Raw genomic sequence first — 16,986 nt, forward strand, 5'->3', positions numbered from 1 at the left:
TTTGAAGCCAGAAAGACGTCCACTTAAAGAAAATCTAATTTTGTGAATGTGGGGTCAACTGTACCACAGTGAGTAGAATTATCCAAGTGGCTTGGCATTCACTGTCAAGAACTAGACAGAGAAAATCATTGTACACTAGCATTGTCGGATTCGCATAGAGTTGGCTGTGCTGGCACTAAGGCAGGCTAATCAAGTCAAGTGAGTATCCACTATCCAGCCATGTTCTTGCTTGCTTCGTTAGCTAGCTATCATACAAGTTTCATCAAAGCAGAGTTAGCTGGCTAACGTTACTACAGAAGCTAGCAGCTTTTTATCTGGCTAGGTAACGTTACTGTAGGCAAACCAGTTCAACAAGATAACAGATTAATAGTAGCTGAAAGGGTGACAAGTTAACGTTAGACAGCTATATTTAACTTGGCTTGTAACTACATGATTGACTACGTTTTCAAATGAGCCTCCTGTTTGTTTATTTGACTCCTTGCAGCAACTCAATAAGATGATAAGAAGAAGCGAACAGTAGTAATGTTTTAGCTACTGCTTTTCAACTGTAACACCAGTGTTACACGTGTACATACCCCTATGTTATACTAGGGAAATTGTGTTTCCATAGCTAGGGCTGACAGTGAGGACTTTTCAAGAGCAGAATGAATAATCTATGCATAATCAAAACAGTTGCTTTGTGAGAAGGTGTTAAAGTTCAGTTAGCCAGTGGTATGTAAATGCCATCTGAAAAGTACCGGTGGCCTGGCTTTGGCCCCAAGTGACAGCAGGTCCGCCGGACCCATGGGGCACGAGTCCCGGGCCGCATAGATGGAAACAGAAAAGTCTGAACCTTTTTGGGTAAAACGGGTTAAATACTGTTTGAAAATGTGCCAAAGTGTTGACAGTATATTCACCCAATAGTAATGTCAACACTAGCTAAAATGTTAGCTAGCTAGTTGGTTGCTCTTCTTGGATTTAGATGGAAGCGCAGTGGATAGGGTAACAGTGTGACATAGGGCAAAGTTATATCACAGACAAAAGGGGAAACCAGTATCTTTGATTAAACGGGAGTGAGTATCAGTGTACATAAAATGCAGCCTATGTCAGTGGATAAGGGGCGCCTGAGAAGGTGTTTTCTGACATAGCTACTGCCTCTGTGGCTCGACTAACTTTCTACTCTGGTGTTGCCCAAGGCAATTGAGAGACAGGTCTATTATACTTAAGTCTAAAATGCTGTATGTTTAAACAGAGTTTGTTGATAACTGTACCTATTTAAAGGGGAGTGGTGAGAGTGTAGAATGTGGTTGAGCTTGTTTCACCAGGAAAATCTTAAGGATCATATTATAAATCACATTTTATTTGTCACATACACATGGTTAGCAGATGTAAATGTGAGTGTAGCGAAATGCTTGTGCTTCTTGTTCCGACAGTGAGGTAATATCTCAAAGGAGTGAATGAAAATATGTACATAAAAATAAACGTCCTCTCACTGTCAAATGTTAAATTTGATGAAAATAAACAGGTGTAAATATTTGTATGAACATAAGATTCAACAACTGAGATATAAACTGAACAAGTTCCACAGACATGTGACTAACAGAAATTGAATAATGTGTCCCTGAACAAAGGGGGGGTCAAAATCAAAAGTAACAGTCAGTATCTGGTGTGGCCAGCAGCTGCATTTTAAGTACTGCAGTGCATCTCCTCCTCATGGACAGCACCAGAATTGCCAGTTCTTGCTGTGAGATGTTACCCCACTCTTCCACCAAGGCACCTGCAAGTTCCCGGACATTTCTGGGGGGAATGGCCCTAGCCCTCACCCTCCGATCCAACAGGTCCCAGACATGCTCAATGGGATTGAGATCCGGGCTCTTTGCTGGCCATGGCAGAACACTGACATTCCTGTCTTGCAGGAAATCACTCACAGAACAAGCAGTATGGCTGGTGGCATTGTCATGCTGGAGGGTCATGTCAGGATGAGCCTGCAGGAAGGGTACCACATAAGGAAGGAGGATGTCTTCCCTGTAACGCACAGCGTTGAGATTGCCTGCAATGCAACAAGCTCAGTCTGATGATGCTGTGACACACCGCCCCAGACCGCTCCTGCTCCAGAGTACAGGCCTCGGTGTAACGCTCATTCCTTCGACGATAAACGTGAATCCGACCATCACCCCTAGTGAGACAAAACCGCGACTCGTCAGTGAAGAGCACTTTTTGCCAGTCCTGTCTGGTCCAGCAACAGTGGGTTTGTGCCCATAGGCGACGTTGTTGCCGGTGATGTCTGGTGAGGACCCGCCTTACAACAGGCCTACCAGCCCTCAGTCCAGTCTCTCTCAGCCTATTGCGGACAGTCTGAGCACTGATGGAGGGATTGTACGTTCCTGGTGTAATTGCCTACCGTCTGTAAGCTGTTAGTGTCTTAACGACCATTCCACAGGTGCATGTTCATTGATTGTTTATGATTCATTGAACAAGCATGGGAAAACAGTGTTTAAACCCTTTACAATGAAGATCTGTGAAGTTATTTGGATTTTTACGAATTATCTTTGAAAGACAGGATCCTGAAAGGGACATTTCTTTTTTTGCTGAGTGTATATATGGCTGAGTGGCATAGACAAGGTTTAATAGATGGTATAAAATACAGTATATACATATGATTGAGTAATGTAAGATATGTAAACATTAAATTGGCATTGTTTAAAGTGACTAGAGATCCATTTGTTAAAGTTGCCAGTGATTGGGTCTCCATGTTGGCAGCAGCCTCTCTGAGTTAGTGATTGCTGTTTAGCAGTCTGATGGCCTTGAGATAGAAGCTGTTCTTCAGTCTCTCAGTCCCAGCTTTGATGCACCTGTACTGACCTTGCCTTTTGGACGGTAGCGGTGTGAACAGGTAGTAGCTCGGGTGGTTGTTGTCTTTGATCTTTTTTTGCCTTCCTGTGACATCGGGTGTCATGGCCCCCCGGTGATGTCATGCCGGGTGTCATGCCCCCCCGGTGATGCGTTGAAGGCGCTATTGCGCTGCCTTCACCACACTTTCTGTGTGGGTGGACCATAAAGTTTGTTGTTGTGTACGCAGAGGAACTTAAAACTTTCCACTTTCTCCACTGCTGTCCCTTCGATGTGGATAGAGGGGTGCTCCCTCTGCTGTTTCCTGAAGTTCACTATCTCCTTTGTTTTGTTGACATTGAGTGAGAGGTTGTTTTCCTGATTCCACACTCCGAGTGCCCTCACCTCCCTGTAGGCTGTCTCATTGTTGGTAATCAAGCCCACTACTGTTGTCGTCTGCAAACTTGATTGAGTTGGAGGCGTGCATGGCCACACAGTCGTGGGTGAACAGGGAGTACAGGAGGGGGCTGAGCACGCACCCTTGTGGGGCCCCAGTGTTGAGGGTCAGCGAGGTGGAGATGTTTCCTACCTTCACCACCTGGGGTGGCCCGTCAAAGTCCAGGACCCAATTGGGCAGGGTTGAGGCCCAGGGCCTCAAGCTTGATGATGGGCTTAGAGGGTACTATGGTGTTGAACGCTGCGCTGTAGTCAATGAACAGCATTCTTACATAGGTATTCCTCTTGTCCAGATGGGATATGGCAGTGTGATGGCGATTGCATCGTCTGTGGACCTGTTAGGGTGGTATGTGATGTGGGTCTAGTGTGGCTGGTAAGGTGGAGGTGATATGATCCTTGACTGGTCTCTCAAAGCACTTCATGATGACAGAAGTGAGTGCTATGAGGCGGTAGTCATTTAGTTCAGTTAGGGACACATTATTTTGTCCCTTTACCGGCATTTCGCTTGCTTGCCTTGCGGAGGGAATAACTACACTGTTTATGTTCAGCCATATTCCCAGACCTCTTTCCATGTTTAAATGCGGTGATTTGCGCTTTCAGTTTTGCGCGAATGCCGCCATCCATCCACGGTTTCTGGTTAGGGTAGGTTTTAATCGTCACAGTGGGTACAACATCTCCAATGCACTTCCTTTATGAATTCACTCACCGAGTCAGCGTATAGGTCGACGTTGTTATATAGAGTCAAAGAGAACAATGAAGTACTGAATAGGCCCTCTTGAATAATGAGTGTGCAGTTGCCTCTTGTTGAAGCCATTTTTCTCAAACTAAGCATTTTGAATTCAGTGCCACTGGCATTGTTAATTAAACCTTGCACACACCACAGTCAGTGGCCTTTCTGTGTGGGTGTCTAAAAGCCTTCCCCTGGCATACAGTCATTAGCCTAGTTAAAGTTAACATGCAAAACCCTCTTTACTCAAGCTCAAAGTATCACTCTACTCTAGTCCAGTGTAACAGCCAAGGCCTGAAAGCCCTACCCACCCCCAACCCGTCCCATGCTGGCACAACACACAGATTACGTTTAATCCCGCATGGCGTGGGTGAAGAATCGACCCAGATTATGCTGCCTTGGAGTCTTATGTCATTGGCTTGCTGCTTGACGCTCTATTTCAGGATTCTGTTCCAGTGAGTGCAGCCTCCGGTCGGTCAGGTCTGTCATCTCGCGGATGACCTCCAAAAGCGGATGATGCTTTGTTGACATGGGAGACTGGTGGACGACAGCAACCATAGAGCCGTCAATAGGTAATTTAATTCAAATGGGGACCCGGGGACAAAATAGACAATTGTTTGTTTTTATATGGATTTTTGTTGGATGGTGTGGGATTTAGCCCTATTTTTGGGCACAATTGTTTTTTTAAGCCTCATAGTCAGCTGCCTGTGAACTTGTGATTCATCAATTGGTTGTTCTCTCTGTTTCCCTGCTGGGTTTAGAAAACCATGAGATCTCCAGCATATCAAGAATGAGGATGTCCCCCTCGAGGCATCATAACAACCTTCCTACAATGCACTCCTCCGCCATGACACTGTCCAAGAGCTCCTACAATGTGTTAAGTGCCTTCTGCACTGAGGAGAATGTTCCCCAGTGTACCTCATACATCAATCAGGTACTGAAATTACTATTATTTAGTTTACATTTGGAATAATCCATACCGACTTTGTGTAGGTGCTTATTTTACCGCTTGATTCTTTTAGGTTTGTATATCTGATGTTGCTCAATGATTATTCATTGATCTAGTTTAATTTTCACTGTATGCTGCTAACCCATTTTTTTGCCCTCTTTTGGGGCTTGTACAGGAGATGGACTCTCTGGGTTTCTCCTCTGCCTGTATTGAGGCCAGCTCACCAGAGGGAAGCTGGGGGCTGAACACGGTGCCAGCCCTGAACATGATGTATGAGCTGCTCCAGATGCACCGCCGCAGCCAGCGCAGCCTGCAGGAGCAGGAGACAGAGCAGCTGAAGAGCTCCAGTGCCCTGGAACACCTGCAGATTACCAACTCCAGACTCAAGGTCAGTCAGGCAGTCTTTCCTATCGATCGTTTTCCAGGCAGGGTGCAAATTGTCACTAAATACTAGCTTGGGGAGCTAAGTTAAGGTTTGATGGTGTCCTGAAAGGTCTTACTGCTTAGAATACAACATGTTATTGTTATGATCTTGCCGTCAAGGTGAGCACATTGAGTATGCAAAATTGTGTTGATATAACATGTACAGCAAGTATGTAATTGCCCAGCCTCCCGAGTGGCGCAGTGGTCTAAGGCACTGCATCGTAGCGCTAGCTGTGTCCAGGCTCTGTCGCAGCTGGCCGCGACCGGGAGACCCATGGGGCGGCGCACAATTGGCTCAGCGGCGTCCGAGTTAGGGGAGGTTTGGCCGGCAGGGATGATCTTGTCCCATCTCGAACTAGCGACTCCTGTGGCGGGCCGGACGCAATATGGGCTGACACGGTCGCCAGGTGTACAGTGTTTCCTCCGATACATTGGTGCGGCTGACTTCCGGGTTAAGCGAGCAGTGTGTCAAGAAGCAGTGCGGCTTGGCTGGGTTGTTTCGAAGGACACACTGCTCTCGACCTTCGCCTCTCCTGAGTCCGTACTGGAGCTGCAGCGATGGGACAAGACTGTAACTACCAATTGGATACCATCAAATTGGGGAGAAAAGGGGGGGTAAAATAAAAAAAATGAAATGTATGTAATTGCCTAAAGGATCAGCTGGAGCTCTACAAAAGAGAGAAGTCAGGACTGCTTGAGACAGAGAGGCAGCTGCAACTCAAAAACAAGACTCTGCAGAACAGCCTGAAAACAGAAAAAGATGAGGTGAAGACTTTGTCATAATTGTTAATCATTGAGTGATGTGCTTATGTAGCTGCAAGCATCAATTGTAAATGTAGTTTTGAAATTGGAAATGTAGTTTTGAGTGTGTGAGCCTTAACCAGCATCTTGCTCGGTAGTGCACACCATAGCAAAACATTTTGTAAGCGAAAACAAAACTGTGTTCTTATTGGATAAGTTCAGGTAGTACATCCCCGTTTCAAAACATTTTCTCCCTACTGAACACACCCTAGGTGCAGAAGCTCCAGAGCATCATCGCCAGCAGAGCCTCTCAGTACAGCCATGATGCCAAGAGGAAGGAGAGGGAGAGCACCAAGCTCAAAGAACGCCTCAACCAGCTACTGGTGGACAAGAGGGATAAGAAACTAGGTATGGGTATCTCAAGACAATTGTTTCCTCCTTATTCCAAAGGTTGTTGGAAATGTGAATATGTTTGCAAACTAGTGTCTTTTTTAAATATTTTTTTTACAACAAAAGTCTGAGAACACTGAAAATGATGTAGGCCTATATAGCAAGTCCCTCATTACCATTTTCCTCCCTTTATCTCAACTAGCGATTGATGTATTGAGCTACTTGGGACGGGCTGATGGGAAGAGAAGCCAATGGAAGACTGGAAAGGTGGAGGCCAGGTAGCAATACTCATCTAACTGAACCATGTCTGTTTTGGCTGCTTTCATCAACTCTTGATGCAACAAATCCTACATAGCTTTGGAGATTCCACTTTGATGAGTACGTATTTATTTGCCATGATTGTAGACATGAGGGGGAGATGTACAAGTCCCTGCTGAGTGACTACGAGGGTCGTCAGAGGGCTCTGATGCTGGAGAATGTTGAGCTAAAGAAGGTGCTGCAGCAGATGAAGCGGGAGATGGTGTCCATTCTTAGTCCTAGGAAATCCTGCTCCAGAGGAGACCGTGCGGAAGACAGCCTGGAACGGGTGAATTGATGGATTGTCCTATCTGAGACACCGTAGCAATAGTCTACTTAGTTATTTTTACGTGATAATAAGTGGATTAGATAAATTATTTTTTTAAATGCTCCTGCAAATCTTAATTACAAATCGCATCTGTCTATGCAGAGCCACTCACAAAATCTCAGTATTTTACATAGTATGGAAGTGACATTTCGCTATAAACATTGTGGAGAGTAGAGGAGTGATCGTGCCTATTGTTACGCTTTCAGGCCAGCTCGGACAGAGAGGAGGTTGGTGACTGTAGTAAGGAGACCCTGGATCAGTCATGTGATCATGCTAGGGACCAGTCCTGTGAGCATGCCCGGGAGCAGCTGACCAATAGCATCCGACAGCAGTGGAGGAGATTAAAGAGCCACATGGAGAAACTGGACAGCCAGGGTATAAACGCATCACATCATGTATATATTATCATGGAAGTAGACAATCTGTAACTCACCTAGTAGTCATCACTGGCTTTCTCTGGTCATTAACGGGTGTTACATGAAGGCAAATGAAAGAATCCACTTATGGCTCACTGCCATAAAATCACTACCAGTACTACTGCATTTTTGGCTCAAGTGGCACAGCGGTTTAACTTCTCTGCGCTACGGATCCCTTTTACGGGATCATTTTCCTAAACAACCGCTGAATTGCAGGGCACAAAATATTACTAAAATTATTTATAATCATGCAATCACAAGTGAAATATACCAAAACACAGCTTAGCTTGTTGTTAATCCACCTATCGTGTCAGATTTTGAAAATATGCTTTGCAGCGAAAGCAATCCAAGCTTTTGTTAGTGTATCAATCAATGCTACAACAGCTAGCCCCAAATTAGCATGGTCAGAAAAGCAATAAAATTAATCGCTTACCTTTGATAATCTTCGGATGTTTGCACTCACGAGACTTCCAGTTACACAACAAATGTTATTTTTGTTCGATAAATATTACTTTTATAACAAAAAAACGCCATTTGGGTTGCGCGTTATGTTCAGAAAACCAAAGCCTCGTTCCGTTCGACTAAAATTCCAAAAAGTATCCGTAATGGTCGTAGAAACATGTCAAATGTTTTTTATAATCAATCCTCAGGTTGTTTTTAACAAACATAATCGATAATATTTCAACCGGACCGTAACCTATTCAATAAAAGAGAGAAAGAAAATGGAGAGCTACCCCACTCGCGCGCAGGAACTAATCAGAGGACACATGACTAGTTTTGAAAAATCGCGCTCATTTTTCAAAATAAAAGCCTGAAACTATGTCTAAAGCCTGGTCACAGCCTGAGGAAGCCATTGGAAAAGGAATCTGGTTGATTACCCTTTTAAATGGAAGAAAGACGGGCCAGGAAACACAGATTTAAAAGAAAATAATAAAAATTAAAAAAAATAATCACTTCCGGGTTAGATTTTCTCAGGTTTTCGCCTGCAGAATCAGTTTTGTTATACTCAATACATTCTATATGTCACAGGGATCTTTCTTCTCCACCATTGATCATAATGTATCATCCATCCACTTCCCAGCCTCCCTGGTACAGCAGAGCCAGCAGTGTGCTGGTAAAGAGCTGGTCCCCAGACAGATCCACGAGGAGGAGATGGAGAGGATGAGACTGGAGGTCCAGCAGTGTAAAGACTTCATCCAGACCCAGCAACAACTCCTACAGGTTAGTTAGACCCACAACGCAACACAAGACTCTCTTTTTCAAACCGAGCTATAAGTATCTGCCTTCAAGTACATATCTACCTCAAATACATTGTACCTCTGCACATTGATCTGGTACTCCCTGTATATAGCTCCATTCTTGTGTATTTAATTTTTTCCCTCTTGTGTTACTATTTTATTTGTATTATGGTGAAGTCTACACCAGTTTGGCGCATGTGACAAATAAAATTAGATTTGATCTACTGTACATCTCTTGTTATTGCCTTGAATTTGACCCTTCCAGGATCCATTTCTCAGTCAAGTATTATAACCTTTTCTGTGTGTGTGTGTGTGTGTGTGTAGCAGCAGCTCAACTCTCCCTGCTATGATGATGAGACTGCTGCTCTGCTGAATGACTGCTACACTCTGGAGGAGAAGGAGCGTCTCAAAGAGGAGTGGAGGCTCTTTGACGAGCAGAGGAGGAACTTTGAGAGGGAGAGACATAACTTTACTGACGCTGCCATTCGCCTCGGTCATGAGGTATCCGTTTTTGTTTTTGGCAAGTTCTCGAGTTGTAAATGTTATGTTTTGTCAAGTTGTCACTTACAGTATGTGAACCCTTTGGAATTACCTGGATTTCTGCATAAATTAGTCATAACTTTTGATCTTCGTCTTACTCACAACAATAGACAGTGTGCTTAAACTAATAACACACAAATTACTATTTTTCTTGTTTGTTTAAATTATGTATTCAATATATTCTCAGTGTAGGTTGGAAAACGTATGTGAACCCCTAGGCTAATGACTTTTCCAAAAGCTAATTGGAGTCAGGAATCCGCTAACCTGGAGTCCAATCAATCAAATGTATTTTATATAGCCCTACGTACTTCAGCTAATATCTCGAAGTGCTGTACAGAAACCCAGCCTAAAACCCCAAACGTCAAGCAATGCAGGTGTAGAAGCACGGTGGCTAGGAAAAACTCCCTAGAAAGGCCAAAACCTAGGAAGAAACCTAGAGAGGAACCAGGCTATGAGGGGTGGCCAGTCCTCTTCTGGCTGTGCCGGGTGGAGATTCTAACAGAACATGGCCAAGATGTTCAAATGTTCATAAATGACCAGCATGGTCAAATAATAATAATAATCACAGAAGTTATCGAGAGTGTAGCAAGTCAGCACCTCAGGAGTAAATGTCAGTTGGCTTTTCATAGCCGATCATTAAGAGTATCTCTACCGCTCCTGTGGTCTAGAGAGTTGAGAACAGCAGGTCTGGGACAGGTAGCACGTCCGGTGGACAGGTCAGGGTTCCATAGCCGCAGGCAGAACAGTTGAAACTGGAACAGCAGCAAGGCCAGGTGGACTGGGGACAGCAAGGAGTCATCATGCCCGGTAGTCCTGACGCATAGTCCTAGGGCTCAGGACCTCCGAGAGAAAGAAGGAGAGAATTAGAGAGAGCATACTTAAATTCACACAGGACACCGGATAAGACAGGAGAAGTACTCCAGATATAACAAACTGACCCTAGCCCCCCGACACATAAACTACTGCAGCATAAATACTGGAGGCTGCGACAGGAGGGGTCAGGAGACACTGTGGCCCCATCCGATGATACCCCCGGACAGGGCCAAACAGGAAGGATATAACCCCACCCACTTTGCCAAAGCACAGCCCCCGCACCACTAGAGGGATATCTTCAACCACCAACTTACAATCCTGAGACAAGGCCGAGTATAGCCCACAAAGATCTCCGCCACGGCACAAACCAAGGGGGGGGCTCCAACCCAGACAGGAAGATCACGTCAGTGACTCAACCCACTCAAGTGACGCACCCCTCCTAGGGACGGCGGCATGAAAGAGCACCAGTAAGCCAGTGACTCAGCCCCTGTAATAGGGTTAGAGGCAGAGAATCCCAGTGGAGAGAGGGGAACCGGCCAGGCAGAGACAGCAAGGGCGGTTCGTTGCTCCAGAGCCTTTCCGTTCACCTTCACACTCCTGGGCCAGACTACACTCAATCATATGACCTACTGAAGAGATAAGTCTTCAGTAAAGACTTAAAGGTTGAGACCGAGTCTGCGTCTCTCACATGGGTAGGCAGACCATTCCATAAAAATAGAGATCTATAGGAGAAAGCCCTGCCTCCAGCTGTTTGCTTAGAAATTCTAGGGACAATTAGGAGGCCTGCGTCTTGTGACCGTAGCGTACGTGTAGGTATGTACGGCAGGACCAACTCGGAAAGATAGGTAGGAGCAAGCCCATGTAACGCTTTGTAGGTTAACAGTAAAACCTTGAAATCAGCCCTTGCCTTAACAGGAAGCCAGTGTAGGGAAGCTAGCACTGGAGTAATATGATCAAATTTTGGGGTTCTAGTCAGGATTCTAGCAGCCGTATTTAGCACTAACTGAAGTTTATTTAGTGCTTTATCCGGGTAGCCGGAAAGTAGAGCATTGCAGTAGTCTAACCGAGAAGTAACAAAAGCATGGATAAATTTTTCTGCATCATTTTTGGACAGAAAATTTCTGATTTTTGCAATGTTATGTAGATGGAAATAAGCTGTCCTTGAAACAGTCTTGATATGTTCGTCAAAAGAGAGATCAGGGTCCAGAGTAACGCCGAGGTCCTTCACAGTTTTATTTGAGACGACTTTACAACCATCAAGATTAATTGTCAGATTCAACAGAAGATCTCTTTGTTTCTTGGGACCTAGAACAAGCATCTCTGTTTTGTCCGAGTTTAAAAGTAGAACGTTTTCAGCCATCTACTTCCTTATGTCTGAAACACAGGCTTCTAGCGAGGGCAATTTTGGGGCTTCACCATGTTGCATTGAAATGTACAGCTGTGTGTCATCTGCATAGCAGTGAAAGTTAACATTATGTTTTCGAATGACATCCCCAAGAGGTAAAATATATAGTGTAAACAATAGTGGTCCTAAAACGGAACCTTGAGGAACACCGAAATGTACAGTTAATTTGTCAGAGGACAAACCATTCACAGAGACAAACTGATATCTTTCCGACAGATAAGATCTAAACCAGGCCAGAACTTGTCCGTGTAGACCAATTTGGGTTTCCAATCTCTCCAAAAGAATGTGGTGATCGATGGTATCAAAGGCAGCACTAAGGTCTAGGAGCACGAGGACAGATGCAGAGCCACGGTCTGACGCCATTAAAAGGTCATTTACCACCTTCACAAGTGCAGTCTCAGTGCTAAAACCAGACTGAAGCATTTCGTATACATTGTTTGTCTTCAGGAAGGCAGTGAGTTGCTGCGCAACAGCTTTTTCTAAAATTTGAGAGGAATGGAAGATTTGATATAGGCCGGTAGTTAAAAAAATAAAAATAAATCTGGGTCAAGGTTTGGCTTTTTCAAGAGAGGCTTTATTACTGCCACTTTTAGTGAGTTTGGTACACATCCGGTGGATAGAGAGCCGTTTATTATGTTTAACATAGGAGGGCCAAGCACATGAAGCAGCTCTTTCAGTAGTTTAGTTGGAATAGGATCCAGTATGCAGCTTGAAGGTTTAGAGGCCATGATTATTTTCATCATTGTGTCAAGAGATATAGTACTAAAACACTTAAGTGTCTCTCTTGATCCTAGGTCCTGGCAGAGTTGTGCAGACTCAGGACAGCTGAGCTTTGGAGGAATACGCAGATTTAAAGAGGAGTCCGTAATTTGTCATTTTCTAATGATCATGATCTTTTCCTCAAAGAAGTTCATGAATTTATTACTGCTGAAGTGAAAGCCATCCTCACTTGGGGAATGCTGCTTTTTAGTTAGCTTTGCGACAGTATTAAAAATAAATTTTGGATTGTTCTTATTTTCCTCAATTAAGTTGGAAAAATAGGATTATCAAGCAGCAGTGAGGGCTCTTCGATACTGCACAGTACTGTCTTTCCAAGCTAGTCAGAAGACTTCCAGTTTGGTGTGGCGCCATTTCCGTTCTAATTTTCTGGAAGCTTGCTTCAGAGCTCGGTTATTTTCTGTATACCAGGGAGCTAGTTTCTTATGACAAATGTTTTTAGTTTTTAGGGGTGCAACTGCATCTAGGGTATTGCGCAAGGTTAAATTGAGTTCCTCAGTTAGGTGGTTAACTGATTTTTGTCCTCTGACGTCCTTGGGTAGGCAGAAGGAGTCTGGAAGGGCATCAAGGAATCTTTGTGTTGTCTGAGAATTTATAGCACGACTTTTGATGCTCCTTGGTTGGGGTCTGAGCAGATTATTTGTTGCGACTGCAAACGTAATAAAATGGTGGTCCGATAGTCCAGGATTATGAGGAAAAACATTAAGATCTACAACATTTATTCCATGGGACAAAACTAGGTCCAGAGTATGACTATGGCAGTGAGTAGGTCCAGAAACATGTTGGACAAAACCCACTGAGTCAATGATGGCTCCAAAAGCCTTTTGGAGTGGGTCTGTGGACTTTTCCATGTGAATATTAAAATCACCAAAAATTTGAATATTATCTGCTATGACTACAAGGTCCGATAGGAATTCAGGAAACTCAGTGAGGAACGCTGTGTATGGCCCAGGAGGCCTGTAAACAGTAGCTATAAAAAGTGATTGAGTAGGCTGCATAGATTTCATGACTAGAAGCTCAAAAGACAAAAAAGTCTATTTATTTTTTTGTTAAATTGAAATTTGCTATCGTAAATGTTAGCAACACCTCCGCCTTTGCGGGATGCACGGGGGATATGGTCACTAGTGTAACCAGGAGGTGAGGCCTCATTTAACACAGTAAATTCATCAGGCTTAAGCCATGTTTCAGTCAGGCCAATCACATCAAGATTATGATCAGTGATTAGTTCATTGACTATAACTGCCTTTGAAGTGAGGGATCTAACATTAAGTAGCCCTATTTTGAGATGTGAGGTATCACAATCTCTTTCAATAATGGCAGGAATGGAGGAGGTCTTTATCCTAGTGAGATTGCTAAGGTGAACACCGCCATGTTTAGTTTTGCCCAACCTAGGTCGAGGCACAGACAGTCTCAATGGGGATAGCTGAGCTGACTACACTGACTATGCTAGTGGCAGACTCCTACTGCTGCCTGGCCTGCACCCTATTTCATTGTGGAGCTAGAGGAGTTAGAGCCCTGTCTATGTTGGTAGATAAGATGAGAGCACCCCTCCAGCTAGGATGGAGTCCGTCAATCCTCAGCAGGTCAGGCTTGGTCCTGTTTGTGGGTGAGTCCCAGAAAGAGGGCCAATTATCTACAAATTCTATCTTTTGGGAGGGGCAGAAAACAGTTTTCAACCAGCGATTGAGTTGTGAGACTCTGCTGTAGAGCTCATCACTCCCCCTAACTGGGAGGGGGCCAGAGACAATTACTCGATGCCGACATCTTTGAGATTGGAGATGTTGGTTAGAGCTGCCCTGCCCTATAAAAAACACTGTTTGCTATTCACAAGAAGCATTGCCTGATGTGAACCATGCCTCGAACAAAAGAGATCTCAAATTACCTAAGATTAAGAATTGTTGACTTGCATAACGCTGGAAAGGGTTACAAAAGTATCTCTAAGAGCCTTGATGTTCATCAGTCCACGGTAAGACAAATTGTCTATAAATGGAGAAAGTTCAGGACTGTTGCTACTCCCTAGGAGTGTCCGTCCTGCAAAGATGACTGCAAGAGCACAGTGCAGAATGCTCAATGAGGTTAAGAAGACTCCTAGAGTGTCAGCTAAAGTTTTACAGAAATCTCTGGAACATGCTAACATCTCTGTTGACGAGTCTACGATACGTAAAACACTAAACAAGAATAGTGTTAATGGGAGGACCACAAGGAAGAATCCACTGCTCTCCAAAAAAAAACATTGCTGCACGTCTGAAGTTTGCAGAAGAGCACCTGGATGTTCCACAGTGCTTCTGGCAAAATATTCTGTGGACAGATTAAACTAATGTTGTTTGGAAGGAACACACAACACTATGTGTGGAGAAAAAAAGGCACAGCACACCGACATCAAAACCTCATCCCAACTGTAAAGTATGGTGGAGGGAGCATCATGGTTTGGGGCTGCTTTGCTGCCTCAGGGCCTGGACAGCTTGCTATCATCGACAGAAAAATTAATTCCCAAGTTTATCAAGACATTTTGCAGAAGAATGTAAGGCTCTGTCCGCCAATTGAAGCTCCACAGAAGTTGGGTGACGCAACAGGACAATGACCTTAAACGCAGAAGTAAATCAACAACAGATTGGCTTCAACAGAAGAAAATACGCCTTCTGGAGTGGCCCAGTCACAGTCCTGACCTCAACCCAATTTTAAAATGCTGTGTCATGACCTCAAGAGAGCGGTTCGCACCAGACATCCTAAAATTATTGCTGAACTGAAACAGTTTTGTAAAGATGACTGGTCCAAAATTCCTCCTGACTGTTGTGCAGGTCTGATCCGCAACTACAGAAAACGTTTGGTTGAGTTTATTGCTGCCAAAGGAGGGTCAACCAGTTATTAAATCCAAGGGTTCACATACTTTTCCCACACTACACTGTGAATCTTTACATGATGTGTTCAAAGACGTGAAAATATATAATTGTTTGTGTTATTAGTTTAAGCAGACTGTTTGTCTATTGTTGTGACTTAGATGATCAAATTTTATGACCAATTTATGCAGAAATCCAGGTAATTCCAAAGGGTTCACATACTTTTTCTTGCCACTGTAACTGTGTATTACCCCTTTTTTTCCCCTTTTGTGTGTTCACAGAAAAAGGCTTTTGAGGAAGACCGCGCCTTGTGGCTCAAGAATCAATTCTTGAACATGACTACGTTCGTGGACCACAAAAGACATTCCACGTCAGAAACTCCTCGTGCCTTGTCAGTCAGTAAGTCGTGATTGCCACAGCAATGATTTGTATTGCTAATCCAGATCGAGATTACTGGAAAATGTATACTGCAGATTCTGTTGGGCTATATGTGTCAAATATTGTCTTGTAAGATGGGCAGCATACTGTATAATGCGGCATCACCACACAAAAAAACACACCAATGATCTTCTGTGAATCATATTGTGTTTTTGAGTGTTTGGTCACAAGTCCCTGTTCCCCTCTAGGTAGTGAACCAGAGATGAGGATCCCCTCCACCCCTGCCATGCTGACCAAATCCCGGACGTACACTGCGTTCTCAACTCCTAAAGCTGCCTCTGATGCAGGCATGCCCTCCACAGCTGATCTCTACCGTACATTATGCCTCATACCAGACAGGAGGTACAGTTTACTAGTTACTTTGCTCTATGCCAGCTCACTGTAGTCGTCATCAGTCAGGGTGATATTTGGTAGGCATTATGGTTTTGTGAGATGAATCGCTTTTTTTATTTTTTTATTTTATTCCTACATTCGATAGTAGTATCAAATCGGTATCATTGATTATCACTAACTTAAGTTCTCTCAAACAAACTGTGGTTAACTCTTGTTTCTATCTATCTAAGCTCCTCTTCTGTAGGCAGTTCAAAACAAGGGCGCTGGCAGGAGTCCAACACCATCCACAGTAGAGAAGACACTCCGGTCAGGTCAAAGCACAGACATGGAGATGGAGACTGCTGCAGTATCTTCTCTTTAGGGTCAGAGGAAAACCGCCTCAACTGAAGACACACTAGTACCATTGTGTTACTGTGGACTCAACAGACTCGGATGACTCGGATGACAATCCATGGCAGTGTTCATTAGGCACCAAACAGAAGAAAATGGACTGAAACAGGGAAAGAATACCTGGATTTGTCCAATAAGATGCACTTGTTTTTTAAAATTTCTGTTGCAAAACATTTTCTGTTGCATGCCCTAATGAACATGACCCATGTTTCAACGCCACCACTGCCTCAGGATGCCACGGAGACCTATTTTTGTGCAACTCATGTTGCTTGATCATGGACTAATACTGAACAGTAGCACATTGTCGTTCACCAAAACGTGATTCATTCAGAGAGCACTTTATTGGACATGCCAATGTTTTTTCTTTCTCTTCTATATACATTTTTATTAAGCAAAGCATATCCAAGTCTCTAAGCTTTGCCAAGTGGCAGCCAAACTTTAATTTGGGTAAATTGGCTTCTGTATCACTAGAAATGTTTTCCAATTTGGGAAAAGCTATCAATAGGCTACCGACTAACCATTAGAATGTTTACACATTGTTTTCACTCCAGTTATATTATGAATAGTTTAATGAACTTTATTCTAAATGTTTAAAATGAAGCGCTAACATATATGCTGCTCTGAAATTGCAATAAACGTATTTATTTTTAATCTATCAATTCAACTTTTTGTGCTTGGCG

The 16,986-nt window shown here is 43.8% G+C and overlaps 1 protein-coding gene across 3 annotated transcripts; it reads left to right on the forward strand.

Annotated features, from left to right (window-relative positions):
* Positions 1-16,952, forward strand: ssx2ipa (synovial sarcoma, X breakpoint 2 interacting protein a). Of its 3 annotated transcripts, none has more exons than XM_038963776.1 (14): positions 1-198; positions 4,435-4,563; positions 4,753-4,925; positions 5,116-5,328; positions 6,018-6,128; positions 6,377-6,512; positions 6,697-6,772; positions 6,900-7,080; positions 7,326-7,494; positions 8,617-8,756; positions 9,098-9,274; positions 15,427-15,544; positions 15,772-15,925; positions 16,147-16,952. In XM_038963776.1, exons 2-14 carry the CDS (start codon positions 4,521-4,523, stop codon positions 16,301-16,303), a joined length of 1,848 nt encoding a protein of 615 aa, XP_038819704.1. In that variant the 5' UTR covers positions 1-198; positions 4,435-4,520; the 3' UTR covers positions 16,304-16,952. The 3 variants fall into 3 exon arrangements, with proteins under 3 accessions (XP_038819704.1, XP_038819705.1, XP_038819706.1); XM_038963777.1 differs by having other exon boundaries at positions 9,101-9,274; XM_038963778.1 differs by lacking the exon at positions 6,018-6,128.
* The last annotated feature ends 34 nt before the right edge of the window (positions 16,953-16,986 follow it).

The sequence above is a fragment of the Salvelinus namaycush genome, chromosome 25 (assembly GCF_016432855.1).
Source record: "Salvelinus namaycush isolate Seneca chromosome 25, SaNama_1.0, whole genome shotgun sequence".
Lineage (NCBI taxonomy): Eukaryota > Metazoa > Chordata > Actinopteri > Salmoniformes > Salmonidae > Salvelinus > Salvelinus namaycush.